This window comes from Synchiropus splendidus, chromosome 4, assembly GCF_027744825.2.
Source record: "Synchiropus splendidus isolate RoL2022-P1 chromosome 4, RoL_Sspl_1.0, whole genome shotgun sequence".
Classification (NCBI taxonomy): Eukaryota; Metazoa; Chordata; class Actinopteri; order Syngnathiformes; family Callionymidae; genus Synchiropus; species Synchiropus splendidus.
Genome location: NC_071337.1, coordinates 61433 through 88063, shown reverse-complemented (window position 1 = coordinate 88063; position 26631 = coordinate 61433). Strand labels below are relative to the sequence as shown.

Below are 26631 nucleotides of genomic sequence, written 5' to 3'. Positions count from 1 at the left end.
TCGGGTTGATTTTCCGCAGAGGCGTGTGTGTTCCTGTCATGTCCCCTCCGAGATGAGCCCGGCGCCGTGACCAGCGGGAGATGATTGCCGGGTTTGTTGCTGCTAACATCAGGTGCATTCGTGCGCTTGAAAGGCCCTTGTGATTCTGCTCCCTGTTTAACGGCGTCTGGGCGCTGGGTGATTGATCCTTCTTCCGACGCGACACAAAGGACTAACTACTGACCCGGCCGGTCGATGGGACGGGTGGAGCTGAGCCGCAGCCTCTTTGTGCTCTGCACAGTCTCCATAAACAATGTGAGGGCGACAATATCCCAGCGTTAGTTGTCTGATCTCAGGGGAACTTCGCAGGGAGGCAGGGGTTTCAGTGTGGAGCCATGGTCACTGTACAACTGGTGCTTCTTAACTGGCCAATAATATCAGGCAACCGGTGATAAAACACACGAAAATACATTACAAATCCATAATAATACTCAGCTTATTGGTATCCACTTGTAACCGTACAGGAAGTGCAGAGAAATTCATCCTTTTTCTGAGTCAAACGTTTTTCTATTCCGTATTTCCTTACTTGCTTATTTTATTCTTCTCTGAAAGCTACCAAAGAAAGCCTGAAAGATAACTGTAGGTGGAGGGAGGGACATTCACTGCAGGGTCAAAGGTCAGAAGAATTCAGTTCAGATGACCAGGATGTGGGCGGAACATTTGGGACGGCAGAGTGTGAACTTGAATATTAGAACAGAAAAAGGAAAAACTGAAAATAAAACTCCAATTTGAAGTCAGAAACACAGAGACCGTCCTGCTTGAGTCAGCTCCAGCTGTCTCTGTTTAACCAAGTCATCCTCGCTCCCGTAGCGTCATATATTGAGGTTGGGAACCGAGGAAATTGGCGCGACACATGAGAAGCAGATGTTGGGGTGAGAGAACGTCTTGGGATGGTGCTCCATCCATTCTACGTCTGTGAGAGAGTCGGGTCACAGCACCGCTCCGAGTCTCTGAAGATGACTGACCAGAGAAACTCGAGCATCTCCCTGGTTTTCCTCTTCAGTCGAACCATGAATAGTCACAGCTGGATGGCTTGAAAATGAGAAAGTTAGGGCCACAGATGTCAATTCCTGATTCCAAACATGGCGGCGTCCCATCCTCGGCTTTTCAGAGCAGTTTTAGCGGCAGGCGTTAGGCACATCAACTGTGTCACTGATCACGTGAAACAATGTGAATGAACTTTAAAACGATCAATAGTGCGACATTAGTAGAGTGATGAAATGCATATATAGTAATGCGTTTATTCATCGCTTGAGTGTCCGCACTGTGTTGAAGGTCTCAATTTTTCTCTTTTCTCATGTATTCTATCTGTTTTTATTCACTTGTGTGCTGAGTTTGTTTGTGTATTTTTATGCAAATTGAAGTGGAGAAAACACTTCGTTTCTCTCAGCCAAGTGTGTATTTTAACTCTCCATGAGTACTGTAACAGCAAACAGCTTTTTGGGTGGAAGACATGAAAAATTATTGTAGCTTTAAAGAGGTGTCACTTTCATTGAAATCAATTCATTTCAAAGCCTAGATTGATCTGTGGAATCTCCAGTAAAAGTACAAAAGCTTGGGTCCTATTTTATTCCTGTGCCACTGCTGCAACTCACTTCAGCCAGTGGAGCCACTTCAACACGTTCATCTTCCTCTCCTCCATCTACACTCTCTGACACATTCCCAAGCCGTCTTGATCTCTGAATCATGTGTGAAGCGGCTTCACTGGCACAACATCTGTCGGGCTGCAGACACTGGTTCCAGGAAAGCGGCCGATCTCAACGTTCTGTCCCTCAAACGCACATGGTTCTATCTGTCACGTCTCAACCTTTGCTGAAGCACCAGCAGCGGGGACACCGACGGACCGGAGCCTTCCGAGAGCTCCCTGCGCGTCGTCCGCTCCCCTGCTCAACCGTCCATGATGCAGGAGGATGAGCTTGCATCAGGATCAGGATTCGCTTTTTTGTCATTGTGTACCAGTACTTGCAACACAATTTCATCCAGGTAGACACACATGACAGACAGAAGGCGCGTTTGTGGAACTACGGTCCATGAACCGCGTGTCACACGACAGCTGTTACTCTGGGACCCGACAGGTCGTGTCACAGTCCGGGCAGGGAAAGGACCCAAAACTTGAGTGAAAAACAGAGCTCTATAGCGCCAGCCTCTTTCTCTGTAACACAAGCAGCTCCATGAACTGACCTCTGCTCCTCCATCGGTCAGGTACGCAACACAAATGATGCGTGAAGGAGAACTTTGGAGTTATAAGTAAACACATAAAACAAATCAGCCTGGAAGAATGTATAGATGAAGAGTAGTTTGCTCAGTCTATTATAATGGTGTCTTTTGGCTCTGGTCCACTTCATGAGCCCCAGAAGTGGTGTGTTGGAATTATCGTCTAAAAGATAGAAATTCTCCTCAAAATGAATAAATAGCAACCATAATCATCATTTTTAGCTTTTTTCTAAATCCTTACACTTGTTACGTACCTCATGCCTCCCTAGTATTAAAAGATAGATAGATTTTTTTAGCTATAATCTGAAGTGCAGGACCTTCTGTCCCTCAAGCCGCCAGCTCCACCAGCTGGTTGATCTGTTGTTGTCAGACCTTGGTGGAGACGCCTCTTCCACTCGGTTGGGGTTCCTAGTGTATTTAAAAAATAGATAGCAGTATAAAAAGAGAAAAACATTTCGAGGGTTAGGGTTAGGGTCAGGGGTCGTTCTGGGGCTGAAATCACTGTCCCAAGAAATGGAGTGGTTGCTTCATTTTCACAAGCCTATGTTGCATCTTGGGGCGGGGAGGATAAAAGCACTCCTCAGGCGGGAAGTTGAAATGTGTCCGACCAAAGGCTTGTCCTCGATGGTGTTTCCAGAAGGCCGAGTGGAAACGGCACCGGTTTGTGATGACTGAGCTCAATGGTTTTCTGCTTCAGCCGTCTGGAGGAACTCACTTTGTTTCAGCAGCTCAAGGCTGTCCTTTTGTTCTCTGTACCTCCACGGCTCCCTCCTTCAGCGCGTCCCTCCGTCACCATCTCCTTTCATCTCTGCGGTAGATTGGTTGCATTTGAAGAGGATTTGTGGGACCAGAGGGGGCGACGGAAGCAAGGATGTGCTGCAGCCTCGCTGACCTTCAGTTGTGTGATGTGCAGCAGGGAGGCAGGGGCCACCGATCACAGTTAAAACTTCATCTCACACGGGTGTTTTTGGCGTGCCAAGCTTTTCCCACTAGCACATCAAACAGCGCCCCCAGCCCCGTCGCTGCCGGAGCCATGCCAATATTCCCGCCGTCGAAACGTGAAGCGAAATGTGCTGCCTTTTGTTGCCACGAATCCCGGCCACTGCTGTGTGAACTGAGCATGTGTGTTTATCACGCGGCTCAGTCCTCACGTGACATTGACCCCCTCCATCTCCTCGCAGGACTGAGTCTGTGGCTGAGAAGATGCTGACCAACTGGTTCACGTTCCTCCTCTACAAATTCCTGAAGGTAAATGTGCTGAAGTAGCATGTTCTTCACCAATCCTGCTGTTTCACTTTGTTCTCTCTGCATATGTTGAATCACAAGGGCCATTCTCTCATCATCTCCGCCCATTATTTCCTTTCATTGTCCGCCTCCATGTCGTCCAAGGCTTCTCCCGTTTCTCTGACTTCCGCAGTGTCAATAAAGGAGTGTTGCTCTCCTGAGTCGGCTGGGTCAGACTGACTTTGAAGCTCCTTCACGCTAGCCTTGGCAGTTCCACGGCTTTTCTGCTGTGTGACAGTGAGGGAGGTTCCCTCTCGGTGCAGGAGATTTCCTGCTTGATGGGAAACACGTTCTCCTCTCATCAGTCCAACTCCTCTGTAAATGGGTTTATTGTAGCCATCTGCCAGTTTGTTATGATTATTGTTCTTGTTTGTAGTAGTGGTGGCGGCGGCAGCAGTACTACTACGCATAGTAATAGTGCTAGATATATAGAATAGAGTTGTTCATTTGTCTTTAAATATCATGGGTTTTTGTGTCAAGAATACTGAGTTATGTACAAATAATTGTGTAAAAAAAATTAAACACAAAGTTCCACACGGAATTATCACCGAAAATATTATTTTTTAATCATCATTTTTAGATTTTTTTTCTTAATTATGACTAATGTATTTATTCCTTTATTTTGTATGTTTTATGTATTTCATTTTTTAAAGTACTGTTTCATTTCAAGTGAAGGGACTTTTAACAAACAAAAAACAATATTCTCCAAATGAGTCAAATTTCCTTGATTTAGGGAGGGTTTTTTTCCCTAATTTTGTGAAGCATTTTTATACATTTTTAATGAGAAAAATAATCAACTTCCTACACTGAGATTTGATTCGAAACAACAATTTCTTTGGAAAAAATAACAATTTATTCAGTCGTTGCAGTATATTAACGGTCCTCTGATCCAACTCCCATAATGCACTGCAACCAGTGTAGCCCTGACAACAGCCTTGTGGAAGAGCCAGATGATATTCCTGATCGGACCTTTGTGGTTGTTGTGCAGCCTGAAGCAAGCTTCTTTGGATTAGCAGCTCTCAGTTCGTGTCGCAGTCTCCGCCCGCTGACCCTCACCACCAGGGGACTGGGAGCAGCTCCTAACCTCCCGCCCCTGTCCATCTCTGTGTGCAGGAGTGTGCCGGCGAACCGCTCTTCTCCCTCTTCTGTGCCATCAAGCAGCAAATGGAGAAAGGTCCCATCGACTCCATCACCGGAGAGGCGCGCTACTCCCTCAGTGAGGATAAGCTCATCAGGCAACAGATCGACTACAAGACGCTGGTAAGAGTCTGTGACGGGGCCGCAGCGCTGAAGGTGGAGCTCTTACGATCGTGCCTACAATCGTCCCACAGGTGGTCAACTGTGTCCATCCGGAGAACGAGAAGAGTCCGGAGATCCAGGTGAAGGTCCTGAACTGTGACACCATCAGCCAGGTGAAGGAGAAGATCCTGGATGCCATTTACAAGAACGTTCCGCACTCACATCGTCTGAAGGCATCAGACATGGACCTGGGTGAGATACCTCCTGAACTTCCTCAGTGGTAGACAGAGCACTGATCACACACCACTGGGGGTCACCACAGCAAGTCTCCCACCCTCACCTGTCTTCATCCTCCTCTGGTCACAGCACTCGTCATCAACCCCTTGTTGCCATGTAGCCACTCGGACCTCGTCCTCTGTCCCTGTTGTCAAGTCTGACTCCTCAGTCTCACGGAAATCACCAGTGCTGTCCTGTAAAGCACTGTCAAATATGGGCCGTGATTGGTTCACGTGCCGTGAAAGAGAAACACACCGAAGCTGCGACTTGTCGCCCCAAGTAACCATTAATCCCACGTTAATAGGAAAACAGCCTTAAGCATTTTCAGTGTCAGCGTTAAATATGACAAATATTTCTCCCTACTGCCAGTCAGTTTTGTGGATCACAGGTGATTCCAGCACAGAGACAGGTTTTTGTTTTTGTGCCCTCGTGTAGTCAGAGTAACGCCACAAAAGTAGTCTTCATTTCAGTTAGTATTATAAGGACTGCTAGCCGCCTTTCCCCATACCATGTACAGTGGGACCTCGGTTCTCGAACGTCCCGGAATTCGAACAAATCGGACTTCGAACAAAAATGTTGAGATTTTTTTGCTTCTGATTTCGAATGAAAATCCACTTGAACGCCCCCGAAAAAAGCCGGAAAAAACATAAGGTGTGCGGGCCGGTCAGCTGACCCACAACGTGCTCTGTTATTGTGCATAACGCAGCCTCTGTGTGCAGACGTGTCCCGTTAGCTCCATTGACTGACTGTTTCTTCTTCATATTGAGGTGTCAAACCTTTCCTGTCTCTGCACTGGACCGTGGTCGAGTGTCACAGGGAGGTGCTGGAGCGCCCACTCCAGGGTCTGATGTCCTGTTGTGGGCTGGAGCTGGGACAGGGATGAGGCCAGTCTGGGACAGAGCGTGACTTGGTTTATGACTTTGTCACAGCCAAACTGCACAGAAGCGCACATTCAGAGCTGGACACGCACCAGGCACCTCTTCACTTCTGGAGAGACGTCACTCACTCGACAACCCCTCCCACATGCAGCGGCCACACACACAGAGGAACAGCGCACCTGCAGCAGACACTCGACAGTCACTCCTACAAAAGACTGTTTTAAGGCTCGGAACGCATTCTTTCTTTTTCCATTCATTGTAATGGGAGAAATCGATTCAGATTTCGTTTCTCGAACGGCTGTCTGGAACGGATTGTGGTCGAGAACCGAGGTACCACTGTATCTGTTTTTCCCACCACCATTATCAATAGTTACAATGAATATTAACGTAAATGCAATATCTGTGACAGCAGCTGGAACAAGTTTCCAGTGTCAGCCGTCGAAGCTGAGGAGTTCTGTCACTCGGGAGAGACTCGGAGTAGAGCCGCTGCTTCTCCACGTTGAGAGGAGTCAGTTGCATCTCATGAGGACGCCCCCTAGAGGATGGATATCTATGATTTACATTCAGAATCTTTCAAACTGACGCTTTTCTCTATCACCTCCTTTAAAAAAGACATCAAAATTTAGATCAAATTCAAGACTTTAGTCCTTCTGTGCTTGGGCTTGATGGCCCCTCACAACACAATAAATAACGTGGCCATTTGGGAACTGTAAGCGCCCACCTCATTCTGGACTTATTTTATGAAAAGCAAAATTATATTCCCCTAATATTTAGCCTTGTTCAGCCTGACACGAGCATCTATATCTTCAATTTTGGCCAAGAGTTTGTCTGTGAAGACCTCAGAGACTCATTTTTATCTGGAGGCGTGAAGATTGTAAATTGCTTTCTGTAATAGGTGCATGTGCAGGTGGGGGTCTGGCCTGACAAAAGCAAGAGGCGTCGAGATGCTACCGTGTTTGTCTGTCTTGTCGGCTGTGATGCGTCCAGAATATTCTCCCTCAGAGAAACAAGAGCATTCATGTCGGGGTCTCATTCCTAATCTGCATCTCTCAGCCTTTTATGTATTAATATCACTCACTGGATTTCCTCGGCCCCCGTTGAGTGTTGAAAAGAGCGTGTTTATTAGTGGCCCACGTCCACCGGCGCGTCTGCTGGGAATCCGCCGGTGCGATAATTTAGTGAGAAGATTGGCTTAGCCTTTAGAAGAGTGCGCTGGATTCGCTGGTGGAATTGTCCCCGCGGGGCCGAGCCGTTCTTGTATGTTCTTTTGTGTTGTGTTTTATGAGTCTGGCTTTGATGGTGCTGAGGTGTCTCTCAAGTCAGGTGCATGTGAACCTCACCGGCCGATCAGCAAGTCTGATAAGAAGAACAGCCCGGCCAAACGCGGCCTGTGAGACATGTGGGAATCGTGTGTACTGGCCCCGGGAGAAGCCTCATTCTGTGCCATTGTGTTGGTAACGTGCGTGGTGTTCAGGCGCGGCAGTCACCTTCACAAGGCTTTTGTCTCCTGCTCTCTGTTCTCCAAGGCAGATCTGAGAAGATTTCGCTTTTCTGCGAATGCTCACTAAGTCCTTTATTTATTCATCTTTCTCTTCCGTGTGTTTACTGGGCCGTGGCTGAAGTTCATTAGCATCTTTATTGGAACACATACTCCATAGACACAACAAACAACGGAGGAAGCTGCTCTTCAATTTCGAGACTTTTTACCATTCCGGATGCTTCCCCTGCAGCTGGCCGCGGACCTGGCACGCGGTGGCTTGTGATGGGAATGGAAGACGAGCTGGTGCTGGTAATGAAAACACAGTGACTGGTGAGGTGTCGCGATGTGTTCCTGGCCGATGAGACTGAGGCCTCGGCTGAGGCTGGCTTCTTGTACATATGTTTTTGAGGCACCACAGCTTCTCTCACCTCCAGTTTTCGCACGGGTTACTAAGCTGTATGGACTGCTCCATTCACCGAGTCCACGAGTTGTTGCTGGCTGAACTAACCATGGTGGTTCTGATCCCACCCCAGAGTGGCGCCAAGGAAGAGGCCAGCGAATGATCCTGATGGACGAGGACGTCACCACCAAGATAGAAGCAGACTGGAAAAGACTGAACGTGCTGGCTCACTACCAGGTCTGACTCCACTCACGCACTTCTGGTGTTGAGACCGAGACCAAGACATCATGGAGACCAGACCATGACAGTAGACATACGGAGTCTCAAACTGATGCACAAATGAGCTGCTGCGGGTGCAGATCCACATCGGTCAACCAGCATCAGCTGAAACAAGCAGCACCAGTCAGACACCTCACTGATGTTTGGAGATCTTCTTGCACCCACTGTGGCCATCTAGTGGACCAGTTTGAGACCTCTGATCAACAGCAAAGGAAAAACACAACAAAACTGAATCCTTAAAAAAAATATTCTCACCATTTATGACAGTCTCCTCTGTCTGTCCACCCAGTCCCAGACAAGGCCGAGTAGCAAGGCATGGGAAACAGGGACAAGACATTTTTCATGTGGTTCTGGATCTTTATGCTTCATGGCTCTATTGTTTGTGCTGGTGTCCTCTGTGCGCCACTCGATTCCATCATCCATGGTGCTCCAACATGCTCTTACATCAGTGGTCTTCAACATAGCAGGCTGACAGTTGCTTGATGGGTTGGATCAAAAACCTGAGTTGAAGACGTCTCTGGGGGTCAGAACAAAATCAGGAGGGAAATTTGAACTTAAAAAAATCCAGTCAGAGCAAGAATGATGGACCACACAAGTGCCCTGTGATGGATGCTGCCTCCTGCTGGTTGACGTCACTCTGGAACAGGAGTAGTTTGCTAGAATTGTGTTGGAAGCTTTGCTTGCTGGTTTGAGTCCTAACAGGTCTTCCGTTGGTTTCCAGGTCCCTGACAACGCAGTCATGGCCTTGGTCCCTAAACAAGTCACAGCCTACAACTCAGTCAACAACTCCACCGTGTCTCGGACGTCGGCAAGTAAATACGGTGAGTGTTTTTCCAGCCACTTGCATAGGACTCATCTGGACAGAGGTTCGCTTGTCTGATTCCTGGAACCGAGTCAGTGCTGTTGGTTGGAGGGTCTTGTTTTGAGACCTCATTTTGCTGCAGGCTAACATTGCCCCTCATCCGCGGCGCCTTCAACCACAAACGCCATCGGATCAAACGCCCCACAAACACTTGAGCGTCTCATTAAAGCGGCTGTATCCGGAGGAGCTCTCCGCCACACTAGGTTCCCTTGAATTGGAAGGTTGGACGGAGGTGTGCGCCGAGGGAGAGGCTTTACGACTTCCAACACAAATGAGACGCAATTTACTGCAGAGTTTGATGTCAAATATGAAAATAAGCGGAGGAGAAGCGACGACTTTGACTCGCGGTGTCAGACAGTTTGTGATGATAAATTAGCACTTGGTGAGCTGTGAAAGCCTTCGTGTCCGGTCTCGTGAATAATTCCTTCCCGCTCCATTTCACAGTACAGAGTGGTCCATGTACAAACATCCTCAGACGGAGTCAGGCTCCAAATGAGAGGCAGAAACTGCTGAACACCCAGGACAAACGTCCGGAGTGTTGAGGAATCTGAGTGATGGACAGGAGTTTGATTGATTCCTGTCCTGGGACTCGTCAGGCCCCGCCCCCTGATCAATTCTCCTCACACTGAGTAAACAGGCATTGAGCCGTGGAAACGTCATGGTTACTGGGTGGGACGTACATATTGCGTGCGTGCCGACACCTGTTCGATTTTGTGTCTGCTAAGTTATGTCTTGTGTCTCTGCGTGAAGCGTGGACACGCTGCTCCTGAATTCATCTTCCTGCCTCCATATCATCGAAGTTTGCGCCAAGTCTCGGGCATGTCTGATTTTCAAATGTCTTTTTCAACTGATGGCTTCGCCTCAGGGACTCAGCTTCTTGTCGGGCTGTGAGATGGAAAATCGCTCCACCAAGGATCACTTGGTCATGAGCATTTGAAATGGCATGAACACTCACCGATTTGGCCAGCAGGCGTCAGTAGAGTTCAGTGAACGAGAGTTAGCGGAGCTTGCACGGCAGCTCCAGTCTCAACTGAGAGCCACAAATGAATGCGACATTTGTACAACCTCCGTGGACGGGGTCGCATCGAGGGACCGCTTAAATCAGTTGTTTTCCTTGTGCCCTCATGGCAAAGCCCTACGTCCTGTATGGTCTGCAGTCTGACTCCACCACTGGTCTGAACGCCATCAGCAGTACCAAACCAAGGCGAACCTCAGATTGTGACCGGGAAAGGGGCGGAGCTAAGTGTAGGGAAGTGTGCAGGACCACTTTTTCAGAAGCACAGATCAGGAGGTGGACCATGGCCAACTGCCTCGCAGTGCCAGTGCCTTTGAAGCACAACTGTTCTCCTTCTGTAAAAACCTGTAATGCAAACCCACGGTTCCGTCATTGGGTCCCTTACTCTCAAGCAGCGAGAACACTTGAAGTGGCGTGGAGGTTCACTCTGTCACCAGCCTCCCGTGGAACTGTTCAGTTGCCAAAGATGATGACAGACTCCCAGAATCCGGGGTGATACGGTGATGGCACTCTGGACACCTCACAACAGGGCTGTGGAGTCTCCTCGCCCTGGAGATGGGGTAGGAATCCGCATGCTCAGTTGAGCCTCTTGGCTGTCGGTAGAACTGATAGCAACATCAAGGGAGAGCTGCAAGGCTGCGGTCAGAAACCGAAGGAAGGAATTCCCCGTTGCTACTTTTTTCAAAAGGAACATTTTAGCTCAGTTCGTGCTTCCTTCCATTCAGCTGTGTGGTGGGTTGGTAAGTCCGATCCTGGAACTGCATTAGTTCAAGGAAAAGGTGGAAGACTGCCAACAAAACCACATCCATGTCCAGACAAACCTGTGTAAGGCTCATGAACGACCCCAAACTAAACAGCAGAATTTATCGCCTCCCGCATGACCTCTGAAGCCTTCTAGGTGCATGGGTCCAGCTCTTGGTCACTTATATGTCCAGCAGGTGACGTCAACTAGACTTGCCAAGTGGGAATGAGAAGGAGCGCCACAGTCAGGTGACGCGCTGCTTATCAAATAGCAACCTTCTTTAACTTCTTAGTGACACCTTGAAAAAAGCACCCGACGACGAACATTCCCCAACACAGATCAAGGTAGTGCCAGCACTCTTTCACAAAGTCATCACAGGTCTGCTCTGGGGAATCCCAGGAGCAGGTCATGAAGGTGGAGACATAGATCCACATGTCTTTTCATGTTCTTTGGCATATATTGACACATTGTCTTTTCACCGTTCTGTCTTTAGTCCCCCCTTCATTAGAGTCACTGTGCTAGACCTTTACATCCGTGGGCTCAGAAACCTTGAGTGGCTCTCTGACCCTCACCTGGTATCAGCTGGACCTGGTTTGTTTCCTGCAGCAGTCATCCGACCGGGAACATCTGAAAAGGAAGCAGAAGAATGTCATCAACATAAATGTCCCTGTACGGTTGGATGGCAATGAAACACAGACTGAAATGGCTCTACAGACGTGAGCGCGTCACGATCCTATTTATTTGGCTGAGTAGGAACAGATGCTGTCTCGGTAGTCAACGTTGAGGCTAAGTGTTGGCAAGAACCTCATCCTCATGTGATCAGTTATTATGACACAGTGGAGCCAAGAAACGAGTGTTCTTGTTTTTCTTGTCTGGTTATCGTGGTTTGTTTTGAACCGAAGAATCCCAAAAGAAACATCATCCTAACATCAAATTATTTGTACTTTGTGATATCAAAACTCCTCCCTCTGCTTCCTTATCTGTCAGACTGTTTCTCCATTGGCTGCGTTCCATTCGTGTTGGCGGCGGGGTTTGATTAAGTGCTAGCAGAAACCCTGCGTAGTGACTATTGTCCCACATTTTGTCTGTAGAAATCAATTCATTTTTTTTTTTTTTAATAAAGCACCACAGTGTCAAAAAAGTCTCGTGGAAAGCAGAGGTCATCATCATATGTAATAATAATGTAATAATACTGTAATAACATATCGCTGCATCGATATCATTGCACGCCTTGTGTCAACATACCATCGGAATATAAGGCAGGAAAAATAACACTGGAGGGGGAAAAAAAGTTGCAACTCAACATAGATTTAACCTTTGACGTACGGCTGACACGAAAAGGGAAGCTCAGGAGTTGAACCTCAGTCCAGTTGTTCCAGTGACTTGGGTGAAAGAGTGAATGTGAGTGGAGTGATGTGTAAGGAACTGACCTTCCGCTTGAGTCCAACTCTTCTGACCCCCCCAACACAGAGAACATGATCAAGTACACCGGGAGCCCGGACAGCCTGCGCTCCCGCACTCCGATGATCACGCCCGACCTGGAAAGCGGCGTCAAGGTTTGGCATCTGGTGAAGAACCACGAGCACGGAGATCAGAAGGAGGGAGACCGCGGCAGCAAGATGGTCTCGGAGATCTACCTGACAAGACTCCTGGCCACAAAGGTGAGTGCGATGTAGAGGAGAAGCTCTCCGTGCTCCATCAGCAGACAGAACATCTCCTTCACATCTCCTCCATCTTAAACAACCGCCAGTTTAAGATGGTGGTGGGACAGATTTGCCCCCACTGCCTTTCACACGCATCTTCAGACAGACTGTCAGGTGAGACCAGCCGTGTTAAAAGAGCACGCCGCTAACAGGCTGGAGGGACATGAGCGGCTGTTTCGGGCACACGTGTAAAGGAGAGCAGCCTGTGCAGATGAGGAAATCATGTCAGCGAGCCACGCTGACTGTCACCTCGCGCTTATGTTGAGGAGATGTGTGATTCTGTCTTTGTGCAGGAATGATAAGCTGCCAGCACAGAGACTGACATTAAAATGATAGTTTAGATTCCCCCCTCCTCCCCCTCCCCCTCTGCTCTCCGCTCCAAATTGGATTTTCATTTGCCAGCGCCTGGAGTGTGCGCCTCGTCCGCCTCACTCCATGGTCCCCGCTGCTGATAGGAAACCTCTGTCATTTCATTTGCATCCCTCGCCACCGACGTCCCCCGTGCATCCCATCACCTGCTTCTCTACAAGAGGATTAGATTCTCTCGCTCGCTATCCGTCTTCATCTCTCCACCTTAACATTAAATGAAGCCAGAGTCAATGGTGCGGTGTCAGAGCTAATCCGCCAACACAAAGAGGCTTAGTACATCTGCCGGCTGCCCCTGGATGTTATTAAAAGTCAACAGGAAAAACCATTTGCCCCATCAAAGTCGCCGCTTGATTTGAGGACTGTGCACACATGGTGGAGGAAAACCTGCTGGACCTTTTCCGTAGTGCACTTAGAGAAGCCTCTGTTCGACCTGAGCGTCATAACTGGGCCTCAGAATGAGTCATGCGCTGTTGGACGTCCAGGTGGATATGAGTCACAGAAATGTGCCGAGCTGCCGCCTTCTGCTCCGGCATTTTGGATCGTTTACAGTTGCATATGAAATGACTCTTCATACTGACTTTTATAAAAGCAATTTTTGCATCATATGAAAGCTTTGACTATACATGAATATGTATATGAATGTATGGAAATGATTATACAATATAACATTTAAAAGATCTGTATTTGGCACAACAATTATATGCAGATCATTCTTTATTAAAAACAATAAACATGAAACAATTGGAGATGTGATAACACAAATTTTATATATATATATATATATATATATATATATATATATATATATATATATATAAAAATTCATTATGTTTAATTATTAACATGTACATTTTTTGTCATATTGTTTTTAATAAACATTTTCCTCATGAAAAAAGTGGCCCAACTGTTGTTTATCATCATCAGAAAATGAGATATTAAATTGAGGAAATATGCCTCATCTTTTCAACACAAATCAACAGAAATGAGGCGCAAGGAGTTGAAAGAATGTTGCCACTTGTTTTTGATTTAAAATGAAGAAAAAAAAGAGCATGAACGATGGAAAAGAGAAGTCATCTGTAAATGAAGTGTTTATCCAAATCTAAACAACGGTCTTGAACTCGGAATGCGGTCTACTTTAGTGTAGCGTAGCTGAGAGGAACTGGTGCAGGAGGGGAGGCTGCAAGTGTCGGCGGGACGCCGGGAGCTCTGCGTGTCTCTGGACAGTCATTAGTGGGCGGACCATGGAGAGCAGAGTTCCCGAGGTTACGCTGCCAGCTGGCAGGACTGTGGGAAGCCCTGCCTCTGTCAGTTGCTTCAAGCTCTGCTGTCTTCCTCTCCTCCTCTTGTAGGGCACACTCCAGAAGTTTGTGGACGACCTCTTTGAGACCATCTTCAGCACAGCGCACAGAGGCAGCGCCCTGCCGCTCGCCATCAAATACATGTTCGACTTCCTGGACGAGCAGGCGGACAAGCACAACATTCACGATCCACACGTTCGGCACACATGGAAGAGCAACTGGTGAGTCGTCATGCGCTGGTTTGGAGGGCGCTTCTGTGACTGCTGTGCTCATGTCCGATTGATATACATCTAGAAACTCAGTGTACAGTGAATTCCGTTTAGCCGCTCCCACAATTCTAGGAGCTGAACTGGCAGGTGCAAGCGCATCATGATAGCAACCCCTAATGTCGAGTGAACAATAACACGATTTGTCACCTCAGGTCCTGTTATCCTGGCTCGAGTTTGAAAATGTCATGTGAATACAGTAAGAAATGTTCAGGTTATCTGCTAACATGCTAACACATGGCGGCCTTGTGGTGAGCTTACTCGCCTTGCAGCAAGAAGGTGAATGTGGGCTTCCTCCCACAGCCCAAAGACATCACCCCTAAAAGAGCCCCTTGGTGTGTGTGTGTATGTGTGTGTGTGTGTGTGTGTGTTCCCGCCTCTCGCCCAGTGACTGCTGGGATAGGCTCCATCTCTCCCACAACCATTGACGATGTATGTATGCTAACACACAACCGTAAAGGGAATATAAACATGTATTTCAAGACGAACAAAGACTCCAAGGTAGACACGCAGTCTACCGATTTTCCGGACAATCAACTGCTACTTTTTCTCGTGGTTTGAACCCTGCGGCTTATACGACGAGGCTAATATATTGCTTTTCAATAGGGATGCTGCCATCGATCTTGCCGTGACTGTCGACTACTGCCTGTCCTTGCCAATCACATGTGACGTGCACGCAGTTTGTGATGCGTCTCTCGGAGCCTCCGTGGTTTTTACAGTGTAAAGAGCGTCATGCTGACGACTATGTTGAGCCTCGTCCCATCACAGCCATGACACCACGGCCGGCCCTCTTATTGACCTTTAAAACGCTGTTTTCACCCGCGTGTCCACAGCTTTCCCAACAGAGACCTACTGGATCTACTCGAAAAACAGTGCATTTTCAACACTTTCAATGTAAAAATGGAAGATGTGAGGAGTTCATGATTGAAGTTCAGAACATGGCCCAGATTCTTTGATGAGTCAGTCTCCATGCTGGAGCCGTTTTCAAAACCAGAACTAGAGGACCGCTAGAAGTGATCCTCAGACAGCACCAGTGCACCCGCGGCTCATGTACGAAAAAGATCTGTTTTCTGTCTGAAATTCTGCGGGCCGGAAAATACGGTAATCATTCACTTACATAGCATCAGATATAAGAGCAAGGCACTGCCGCAGATGGAAAATATACAATGCATAAAGCCAACGGTGGTCCACAGTGCTGATCCCAAAACTCTGACACACTAGCCTCCTATTTCTTTCCGCGTCCAGACTTGGTTCTGAGCTTCTGCACTGTAGAATGGATGGGTCTGGCAGGGAGTCAGTTGATGGGAGCAAAGTTGATCAGTGAGTCAAGACGACGGAGCTCACTTGATCCGTGACAACCGTGAACAGGGTGGAACGTGATCAAATACGGACAGTCCAGACAATCTTTGAGCGCTCGCTGTGGCAGCTCTGCGACTGGTGGAGCAGGGTGCCAGCGTTTCCGACCGCGCTCTCGCTCCACATGCTCTTATTTTTCATATTGCAGCATTTGTGATTTGATAATCAACTTGAATTAAAAAAAAGAGAGGAAAAAACGTTCAGTCCTTCCTGCCCGCCCATCCTCACTCTCTTGGCCTCATCTATTGACATTGGGAAAGTGGACTTTTGCATCCCATACTGACAACAAAGGTGAATTAAAGGAAGTATTCCTTCCCGTGTTGTGTGAGAATAAAATGCTATTTATTTAGTTTTAGAACTTGCCACATGGCTCTCCTCCGAAGGGCACTAAAGAAGAAAAATAGCACCACCTCATGGCTCACTTCCCCCCAACCTCCGTCCTCCTTTCACGTGAGGCGCCGCCCACGGTGTCAGGCTGTGGAAGGAGGAGCGTGTGCTTCCATAGAAAAACGCGTCACCACGCAGCGCTGCAGGCTGCCTTCGGCGTCAGTGTAGGACGCAGAAGTCCTCTTTCCCATCGTCAGTACACAGTAAGTGGCCATGGCAGTGAGGATGGGCTGCTTCCTGCGGCCCAGCACGCACGACAGCCAGGGTGACTCAAGGGAGCGACCCAGGAGGAACGAGAAACGCTCTTGTTTCTTCCTTCAGAATGACGTCCATCCATGTGCCATCTATTGCTACACAGTGTTCTGTTGTGAAGTGGAAGCAGTTTCTTTACGTGCACTTCACTCCTCCCTCTTCACATCCAACACAGTAGATCTCATTTGTCATGCTTCAAATGCATGTTGACAATAAGTGCCACACAGAATCTTGACTCACATCTTCCCTGAAAAACAGCAGCTCAGTCACGTGCAGTCGCCCAGGCCTATTGTCATCACACACACCATCAACTGCAGCCAGGAACCACTGTAGCCTGTCCCCCGCCCCTCCTCCAGCCAGGTCACTAGTGCTTCACTGCATCTCCCCAGTTGACCTCAGAATAATGGGGAGAATGAAACAATAGTTAGGTGTTCCAAATGAGCAAGTAGAAACGGACATGTCTTTATTATTATTATTGACGGCCTTGTTGCTCTGGATGCGCGTCTTATCATGGCGGCGGATTAGCGAGTGAAGCCAGGAGTGTGCTCCTGTCTGAGATGACTCCATTGAGCTGGAGCCGCAGGTCAAATCCACAGTCCTTTACTGTTCTTCGATTTTTTATAATTGTGGTGATCGACTGTGTCGCCACAGCAACCGAGCACACACACAGCAGAGATGGGTAAAATCGATATATTACAGCCTCACGTGCATGTAGAGGCCACGGTAGTACTGTGACACAAGATATATCCAGAAATATATTGTTAAATTCAGGATGATTATTTTGTATTTTATTTAAAAAAATGAAAATACAAAAGAAATATTTATATCATACTTTATTGGATGTAGTTTTAATACATTGAAAAGTATAAAAACAATAATTTCTTGTATGACATAAATATGACTAGCCAAAAAAATTTTTTTTTTAATCGTAAAAGCCTAGTTTCTTTTGTTTATATGTTGGTTATATGTTTCGCCGTGTGCCGAAACCGGGATCCTAATGAGAGCCCATGACCTCCTACCTGTGTTGAATTGAGCAGTGAGAGCTGCTGGCTTCACCGTCCTCCTCACTGGAGCCAAAATGTAGCCCGGACTATTTCCATCTCCACCTGGAATCCTAAGCGATGAAAGATGGATGAGGTGAGATCTTGAATTGTGGTCAGGCTTGTTGTAGATGCTTGGAGTCTGGAGGTGATTTGAACTGAGCCCCTCTGCCAGGTAAGACCTTGCTCTGGGGTGCAGTGACAGTAGAACGTGGAAGCTCATTTCAATCCTCTCTCTGACCCTGAGCCCTCCCCGGCTGGCCTCACCATCCTAACACTGATGTTGATGAGTGGATTTGAAATGACCCCCCAAACACAGGGCAGAGTTGTGACCCCGCCTCATGCTTCAAGTCTTATGCTGAATTCTTGGTATAATAGCTCAGGAATGGTCAGTGTGATTCACGATTCACACAGCTCAGACGAGTCCTCAAAACAGGTAACATGAGAATCATCTGTACTTTTATGGTCAAATATTCTAAATAGATTTCAGCAATGAAATGCTTTGAAACAGGGGAGATTTTATTGATCCTTCTGATTGGTTGGATGTATGATGATGATGATGAACATGAATAGATGAATGGATGGATGAGGATGAGGAGGAGAAGGAGAAGGACGTGGATGGATGGATGGATGTCTATAATAAATCCAAACTGATGGTGCCACAACATTCATGAGTCAAATATGATGTCTTTCATTTCATGGGGTTAAACAAGCAACGGCTGCGGCTCAGGAACATGTTGACAAAGACGGTAGAATTAGGGAATGTTTTCCAGCTTAACTGCAACTTCTGACCCTCAGGATAAACCCCCATTGCTGGTCCCAACCTGTCTGGTTGCCAGATGTTTCCTCAGAGGTCCAGCCTGAACTCCAGCCCTGCTGCATCTCCTGACCACATCCTCCTTGTGCTCCTCTTGCAGCCTACCTCTACGATTCTGGGTGAATGTGATCAAGAATCCCCAGTTTGTCTTTGACATCCACAAGAGCAGCATCACTGACGCCTGCCTGTCCGTGGTGGCCCAGACCTTCATGGACTCCTGCTCCACTTCGGAACACCGCCTGGGAAAGGACTCGCCCTCCAACAAGTTACTCTATGCCAAGGACATTCCCAGCTACAAGAGCTGGGTGGAGAGGTGAGAATCGCTGACCTTCGATGAAAACAACACACAGTTTTGGGCAGTTGGGCTGTTACAAGGCTCAGATGAAGCGATAGGTTGAGCTTCAGGTGGGGAGCCACATCTCTGCAGGTTGCAGTGTTGGAAGTCAAAACTCTGAAGGCTCTTGGAAGGCTCTTGTTTTAGGAGTCAGTTCACAGAGGACAGACGTGTCACCACGTCTTTGGAAAATGACCAGTCAGAGATACAGACACTTGAAGAAGATGCAGTGCAACAGAGAGGATCTCACTCGCGCCCATTTTTCGCCTTCATCTCCGGACTAATGTCCATTCGTTGTGCACACCTCTCCTCTGAAGTCAGACTCAGACTTTGTAGCACCGATACGCTACAGTACCGAAAAGGTAGTGATGGCTGATGAGGCTTTATGAAACGGTGTCCATGTTTTCAGGGGCCACTAGAGGGCAGTCTTGGTTTCAAGTTGATGCCACATTACATTGAAACAGGTGGAAGCTTGCGGCCAGATAGAATGATCAGCCTGCGGTGGACAGGAAGTTAGTTCAAGCTGATGTTCACCACGGTGCAGGAGGTGGAAACAACACCGAACCAGCGGGGCGTCTGTCAGTCAGCTCCGTCTGCGCTCGTGGTGACCCAGTATCAGTCCTAGAAAACCAAGGCTCAGCAGAGGCAGAGGAGAGGTGAACACTCGTGACTCCGTTCCAGCATTCTGCTTGGCATTTGCCGAAAACAAACGGTGCATGTCCGAAACCGTCCTAATGCCGAAACAGCTCCCAGACCACAAATTAAGGCTTAAACTGATGATTTCGCCAGTTAAAATCAATGAAAGAGTCATGTTTGTGATGTTCACGTCTGGTTTCCACGCAGCCCATCATCTCTCATTTGACCGCATGCTAACGTTTTATTGCATGTTCAGAGTGACTGAGTAGTCAGTGAGTCTGGACGTCGGTCCAGGAATGAGCAGAGCAATACGTCCGTGTCGTCTGACTGTGCCACGTGGTCTCTGTTCGGCCAGGTACTACTCTGACATAAGCAAGATGCAAGTGATCAGCGACCAGGACATGAACGCGTATTTGGCGGAACAATCACGGATGCACATGAACGAGTTCAACACCATGAGCTCCCTCAGCGAGATTTACTCCTACGTGGGCAAATACACAGAGGAGGTGAGTGACCGGTCATCAAGCAGGAAACAGCTTACAAAGAAAGTCTGCAGTCCTGACTCCACCACCATGCCAGATGTCTATGGAAGCCCCAGCACAAGCAATAGCACATCTCAAAATGTTGAAAGAAAATCTCCTGAAACACTGAAGCCCATCACAACGATGGCAGTGAAGCTGTGGAAGAGGTTGAAATTTAACAGGCGCACCAGGACGGTGCTCCTGCAACATGATACATGAAAAAGTATCTAGCAGGTATGAGAGTAAAGTAGCAAGTAGGAGTGTCTGAATGACACGGAACAGAGGAGATTTGAATGTGTGGGATGTATAAACAACAAGCTGGCGTGTGAATCTGTCAGACAGGGAAGCTTGAACCCGTGACTGGGTTTAATCCTGCGCTGAAACTCCTTGGTCACTCAGACAGTGACGGTCCAGGAGACGTGTGGACTCACTGTCATGTGTGGCCCTGACTCAGACACGGGTCCAAGTCAGGGATTTTCAGTTCGCAGAAATAAATGGAACATAAAGAACGTCAAGCTAAAATCTAGTGCTTTACATTTGAAAGGAAAAGTGAAATGATGTCAAAGTGATGATGGTGAAGAGTCGCTAGAACAGAACCTTATGTCAACATAATGCACCTCTGGTTCTACTTTTGGCATGAAAGCTCAGTCCAGGAACGTGGAAGCCTTGTCTCCACTGTTGCTGCGCGTTTCTATTTCCAACCCCATTTGGTTCCCACTGAAACAGAAAGAACATGTGTGGTCAGGCGTGACCACAGGGTTATCTGATAATATAGGAGTGTTTTGGAGTGTGTTCGTTACGGGTTACCAGCGTGTTACTACAGAAAGATTGGCTGCCTCCAAAGCAAAGGAATCCATGCCCTCTCTGGCTGGTCGGTGGGCGCAGATGGCACCCATTGCATCCAACCACCGCCACTGCTTCCTCACGGCTTCGCTCCCTCTCGCCTTCATGCTTCTGTAGTCGCGCTTTCATTTCTTTCATTTGTCCTGACATTGCTTTACGGAGAGTGCCATCTTCCACCATCTTTTCAACGATGGATACAAACAAGTATGAAGACAGTGTAAGAAGAATGAAGTGAACACAATAGTGTACTGTCACAGAAGCGTGAAGATACACTGTACTGCCGTGTTTACCCAACTATGCTATCGTACCTGCGTGACACCAGCATCAAGCACAGTCAACATCTGGGCTGAGCTGGAGACTCAGTTTTCAGGGTGACTCTGCCTTGTTAGGTGATGACTGATGACTTGGCGAGTCTCATCAGCGCGTGTGTGTCCGACAGATCGTGTGTGCGTTGGAGCAGGAGGACGGCGCCAGGAAACAGAGGCTGGCCTTCAAGTTGGAGCAGGTGGTGGCCTTCATGAGTCTGGAGAGCTGAGAACCACACTTCCCAGTGCATTCTGGGAAGCAGAGACCCCGTCCCAAACCGTGCCGTGCCTGAGCAACGACCTGTCCCCATCTTTTTCATCATGTGACTTCCTTCAACGCGCCTTTAAAAAAAAAAAAAAAACGACTTCTTCCATGACCTTGATCCTGCTTCCTGTTATTTTCCACACCCACTTTGCTGCATATACTGAATATCTGAGGGCTGGTTCGCAGCTGAGGTGGGACTCTCCGGACCAGGGTGGGGAGGGTGGGTGTGGCTGGCCATATTGGCAACCTCAAGCGCCTCTGTTGCTGAAAAGACTAGAAACATTTTTGCTTTCAGGAAGAGCAGATCATGTAGAGGAGGCGACATCACAGCAGTCATCGCTAGCTTTATCATGGCTCTGTATAGGATGTGAGGAGGGAAAACACCAGACCATCAGCCCAATTGCTGCTAGGATGGTTTCACTAGTTTACGTTGTACTTACAGGCAAACATACATATCTGACCAGTTAGGCAAACTTTGAATGTTTCCTTTGCTGTAGCTGAAGTTTTAGAAGAATTGAGGCAAGGATTAGCGCTTTGCTCAGCGTTTTCTTTCCAGAAACTGACTTTGAAACGTTGCGATATTAGCACATCTCCCAAACACTGAAAAGAAAAGCTCACAATTTCTGCTTCCAAATGGGTGTGACTACCACGAATTAGTCAAACACTGGAGACACAACACGAGAAGCACACAGCTCCAGGCCCGAGTCCTGCAACACACCGCGGCGGTGGCGTGTCTAAGCACACATGCACACACACACACACACACACACACACGCACACGCACGCACAGATGCGGTCAGCAGCTGATCCGGACTGCTCAGGTACCAATCCTGGAGGAGGTGAGGAGCGGACGCTTCAGCTCCGCGTAGCCAAGGATGGCTGCTACCCAAAGGGCCTCAGTTCACATCCACAAATCAAGACGTCCGTTTGGAGCGTTTGAAAGCACGGTGGACTTCAGTTGGTCAGCCGAAAACCAAAGGAGCTAAAGATTCTCAAATGAGTCCAAAATATTTTGTAAAGTGCCACCAAGGAACTAAAAAGGACTGTGCAAAAGACAAAAAAATGTCCATTGTGAATGGAAATTTGATGAATTTTCTGACCTCATTTTGTGGAGGTGAAGTCTCCGGCTCCTTCTCGGTCCCCGGCCGCAGGTTTCACCTCGTTTCTGTCTCCTGACTCGACAGTATTCTTTTCTGTTTTTGCACAAACGCTGGAGACGGTAGCTGGCTGCATCCAGCCAAAGCGCTCTTGTGTTTCCCCTGGGTCTGCAGCTGCAGCGGAGAGCCGACGTCACGGCACGACAGACTGAGCGAAGGTATTTCTGACTTGTTGGATGTTGCCGCCACAATGGGAGACTGTGGGCGACCTCCGTACCTTTTTGACCTCTGCCCTTTCTTTTGCCTTGACAACGTGCCCCATGTGGTGATGTGAATGTGTGACGACCGCTTCGGTCCACCTCGGGTCCTTTATTGGCTTTTTATGCGCATGTAAAACAGAAACAATTTAATAAACCTATTTAAAAAAAAAAATAAGAAAAATAAGAAACGTTAGCCTTGCATTGATAATGTGGATGTGTTCTTTTATCTTTCTTTTGCTCGGAAGAATGGAAAAGGAAAACGATGAACTTGGTTTAAGGTGGAATCTTTATCCCCTCCCGCCCCGTCCTCATGTTCATAGTGCTGTGTGACGTGTTAGATGCAGACAGACGAATATACCCGTGCATGCCGACTTATTTGGATTGAATGAAACAGAAACTGCCTTGCTCAAAAGACTCTTGTGTCACTCTGCTAGTCCCAGGGATCAGGTCGCATCAAGTTCCTGTTTTCCTTTCTTTAGGAATCCTTGTCATGCTTTTGCTGCAATATGAGTTATGTTTTCCATGTGCGCTGTGTCCTGGCACAGAAGTCTTTCACTGTGGTTGCTGCTAAAACATTTCATTTTTTTCTTTGAGCATATTTAACGTCTGTTTTATCCCACGTGGCCTGAGTGTCTTTATCTTAGATCAGCAGACCCCAGAAGAAACTTTTGCAGACAGAGAAGAATAACTAAAGGCAAGCGTGGAACTGGTCTGTTTCGCCTCCCTGCGTGTCACCGGAGCGTGATGAATGTTTGCGCATGGAGGGCGAAACTCATGTCCAAAAAAGAAAAAGAAAGAGAAGAAACCTAGCTCCCCGGCTAATTGGTCCTCATGTTTGTCCCCCTCCCCTCCTGGTGTTGCCAAAAAGCACAGATAAAGCTTCCACCTTCAAACATCTTGTCGGAAGTGCAAACCTCTTCCTAGCTTAGTGTCGAAGAGACCTGTTCAAACTTTTACAAGACAATATTTGAAAGATAAAGAGTATCTTATCCAGAGATGAAAACAAAACCTGGGGAATATAAGGCAAGCTTCTCTAACTTTGTTATAATTAATTGTATACCTGTGTATGTAAATATTATGCATTCCTATTTTGCAGTCAAGAACAAAATACTATTTGTAATATAGAATAAACTTTATTATGAAAGCAGACACTGGACAGGTGGCTTCTCTTTTCCCAGGTTGCTTTGACTGCGTTTGATGTGACCTGGTCCTTTTGAACACCAAGTAACTCCTCAAAGTGTCTTCATCCTTTTTCATCTGGCTCCACCGCTAAGTGCCAAACGCTAGGTCCGCGGCCCAATCTGGGCCTCCTTTCGTGGTCACTACACGCTCAGCTGGCTTTAGAGCCTGGATTACAGCTGATGCGTGTAGATGTTTGGCCCCATTGATATGTCGTTTTCTCAACAGATATGCTTAGTTACTTCATCATGACAGTGTTAGAAAACATTTGGCCCCTCATTTGCTTGACCCTATCTGGATCATCCTACAGAAGAGTGTACACTGTAGGCATCACACACCTCACTGGTGGTCTTCCTCTCCAACATGCTTCATCCACCGCAGACCCTCCTCTCGACTTCCAAACCTAACTTTGTCTCCAAACTCAGAGTTTCTGACTGGACCTTCTGAAACCCTGGCCACCAATATGAAAAAACAAAAACAAAAATCCAGTCTGCATCTGTCCACACCCGGTCTGTCTGTTCATTTGTCCAGCATCAGTTGCCTTCCTGTCACGGCTGTCCAGGGTGTGACCCCCACAGGCTGGCACCCACTCTTTGGCCAAGGTCTGATGCACACAGCAGAACACACTTCATATGGACCAGCAGGCTCCTTCTGTGTCGACTGTTGGGTACCAAAGGCTGTTATGGCCCAGGAGGTCCTCCAAGTTGGACCCAAATGCCATAACTATCCCTTTCCATGGGTCTATGGTTGGGGTCCCTCTTTCACACATCCCTCTTCCATTTGTCATGTCTGCACTTTGTCTGTTCCTTTTTGTATATTTCTCTCGTGCTTTTATTTTGTTACCCCCGGTTTCCTGTTCCTGCTTTATCTCCAGCTTCACTGGCAACACAGCTGGCGTTAATCTCCTCATCAGACTCCTCGTATATAAACCTGTGAACGTCAGCCCTGTTTGCCAGATTGTTGCTTCTCGCTTCGTCAAGGTAAACTCTTTCAAGACTTCCGTGTGTTCGCTTTCCTCCCTGGTCTTTTCTAAATTCTCCTTGCGCGCTTGATCTCTATTTCAGCCGTATCTTGGTTTGTCCTCATTCTTCCTCGCTCTGCTTTTGTCTTTGCTCCCATCCTCCAATTCAGACCGCGTTGTGAGCTTGTTATTTAAGGCTCACTTTTAGTTATATAGATTCGTCAGTTTACCCCTCGTGTGTGTGTGTGAGTCTGATTAGCCGCCGCCACCGAGCGCTTTCAGTTTAGTGCCACCACCACGTTGAGCTTAACTCCGGGTGTGTGTTTTCTGTTCTCCCATTTATATTGTAGGTCGTTGATTCTAATCCGCCTCTCTTGTTTTCCAGATTCACCCTGTTCCCTGTGTGTTGTTCCCGGCGTCCTTAGTTTTCTAGTCATCTGTCTGTCTGTACTTATTTGTTCCAACGAATAAATTGCAAGTTTACCTCGTCTCCCGTGCCTTCTGCCGACCAACACTGCCTGCACTTGGGTCCATCAGCCGTCAATTATGACACCATTGGATGTGTGACCACTGTCTCTAGCCACTAGGAGGCACAGTAGGAGGCGACATTTGAATGGGTGATGCGTACTATAAAAAACGCTCATGAAATAGGGTGATTTGGTTTGTATTGAGTGACATCCAAAACTCACCTTTGATGCCCCCTGTCATTCCATTCTGAGACCAGTGGTTTGCCTGCAGCAGAACCCTGAAACCTTGATCCAAGCTCCAGGATCACGTCATCCAAAGGTTCCTATCCACTACTATAATAGCTCCCAAGGTCACCTTGAAAATACACAAGCTTTTACCACCTTGTTACGCTAGTGTGGCTCCATGCACAACAAAGCCAGCTCTTCTGGTGCTTCCCCAATGAACACCTGTGACAAGGGAGCAGACAAGTGCCGTTGCTGGGCTCCGCTGGGCAGAATACAGACCAGACCAGCTGCACGACCTGGATCAACGCTCGGCCGTCGTGAATCTGCATCATGATGGTAGGCGTCGCCCACAGCAGTCTTCGCTGTACATACATGTAGAATGTATCGGCATTTGTTGAGTGACCTCATGACATTAAAGATGCACAACAAATAATAAATAAAATGAGAATTCAGCTCACCAATTCTCGCAGTCAACTCCAAATATTTAAGAAGTCACTTCCATCAAATCTTCTGCAACTGATGATGGACAAAAGGAAGAGTGATTACATTTTACTAGTCTCCTGAAAGACCATTTTGTAAGATTTTCAGTCTGTCCAGAGATGACTGTGTTGTGTGAGCAGGTTTGGAACACTATGAACGTATGATTGCAACTGCGCTTCTTTTGTTATAACATGCAATACGAGGTGAAAACAAGTGATGTGTGTGAATTATTGGCTTCAATGTTCAATAATTCATGGGTTAAAAAAAGAGGAAACTATGCTCCTCTATATCGTTAAATGGTTCTTTTTTTATTTGCGCTTCACCGCCACAAAAAACACTTGCGCAACATAGGTATGAACCTTTAGAATCACCTTTCCATCTCATTTCCCAAAAGTATTTCAGTGAAACCGTTTTAGAGACACATCGAAGAAAATCTGCTGTTTGTCCTTCTCTCTTGGTCAGCAGTGTAGGGAAAGACCTCGAAAAGGTGAAAAGAAATTAGGACTGAATGGAAAACCTGAATGACAGATCAGGAAATGGAATGTTGTTGGGCGCAAAGAGGGACTGACAGCAGCGGGGGAGGGGGGAGTCACCCTCCATATACCACCTACTGAACTGAGAGTAATGCGTCGAGGAAAGTCGTAAGGCAGGTAGAGAGTGGGGTGCGGGGGGCAGGGCAGGGGTGCGATATTTGCTGTCAACCGTCAACCCTAATATTTCTGACTGGTGAGCTAAGAAAAAAGACGAGGGGCTCGGGGGAGTGAGAGGTCGAGGGGCGATGAGGAAGCCATGCTCGAGACCAGATGATGAGAAACCAAGTGATTACTTCACACTGCGGAGGAGGGGTGGCTGGGGGAGGTCC

At 47.6% G+C, this 26631-nt stretch overlaps 1 protein-coding gene across 2 annotated transcripts in view; it reads left to right on the top strand.

Moving 5' to 3' along the window:
• The window catches only part of plxna4 (plexin A4), a 162667-nt gene extending 137833 nt beyond the window's left edge, over positions 1–24834 (top strand). For both annotated transcript variants that reach the window (XM_053864191.1, XM_053864190.1), the window contains exons 23-32: positions 3435–3501; positions 4651–4797; positions 4869–5028; positions 7944–8047; positions 8811–8910; positions 12179–12369; positions 14130–14299; positions 18297–18509; positions 19522–19672; positions 20970–24834. In XM_053864191.1, the coding sequence (XP_053720166.1) occupies positions 3435–3501; positions 4651–4797; positions 4869–5028; positions 7944–8047; positions 8811–8910; positions 12179–12369; positions 14130–14299; positions 18297–18509; positions 19522–19672; positions 20970–21065 (1399 nt within the window). In that variant the 3' untranslated portion in view covers positions 21066–24834. The remainder of the gene's footprint in view (positions 1–3434; positions 3502–4650; positions 4798–4868; positions 5029–7943; positions 8048–8810; positions 8911–12178; positions 12370–14129; positions 14300–18296; positions 18510–19521; positions 19673–20969) is intronic.
• The last annotated feature ends 1797 nt before the right edge of the window (positions 24835–26631 follow it).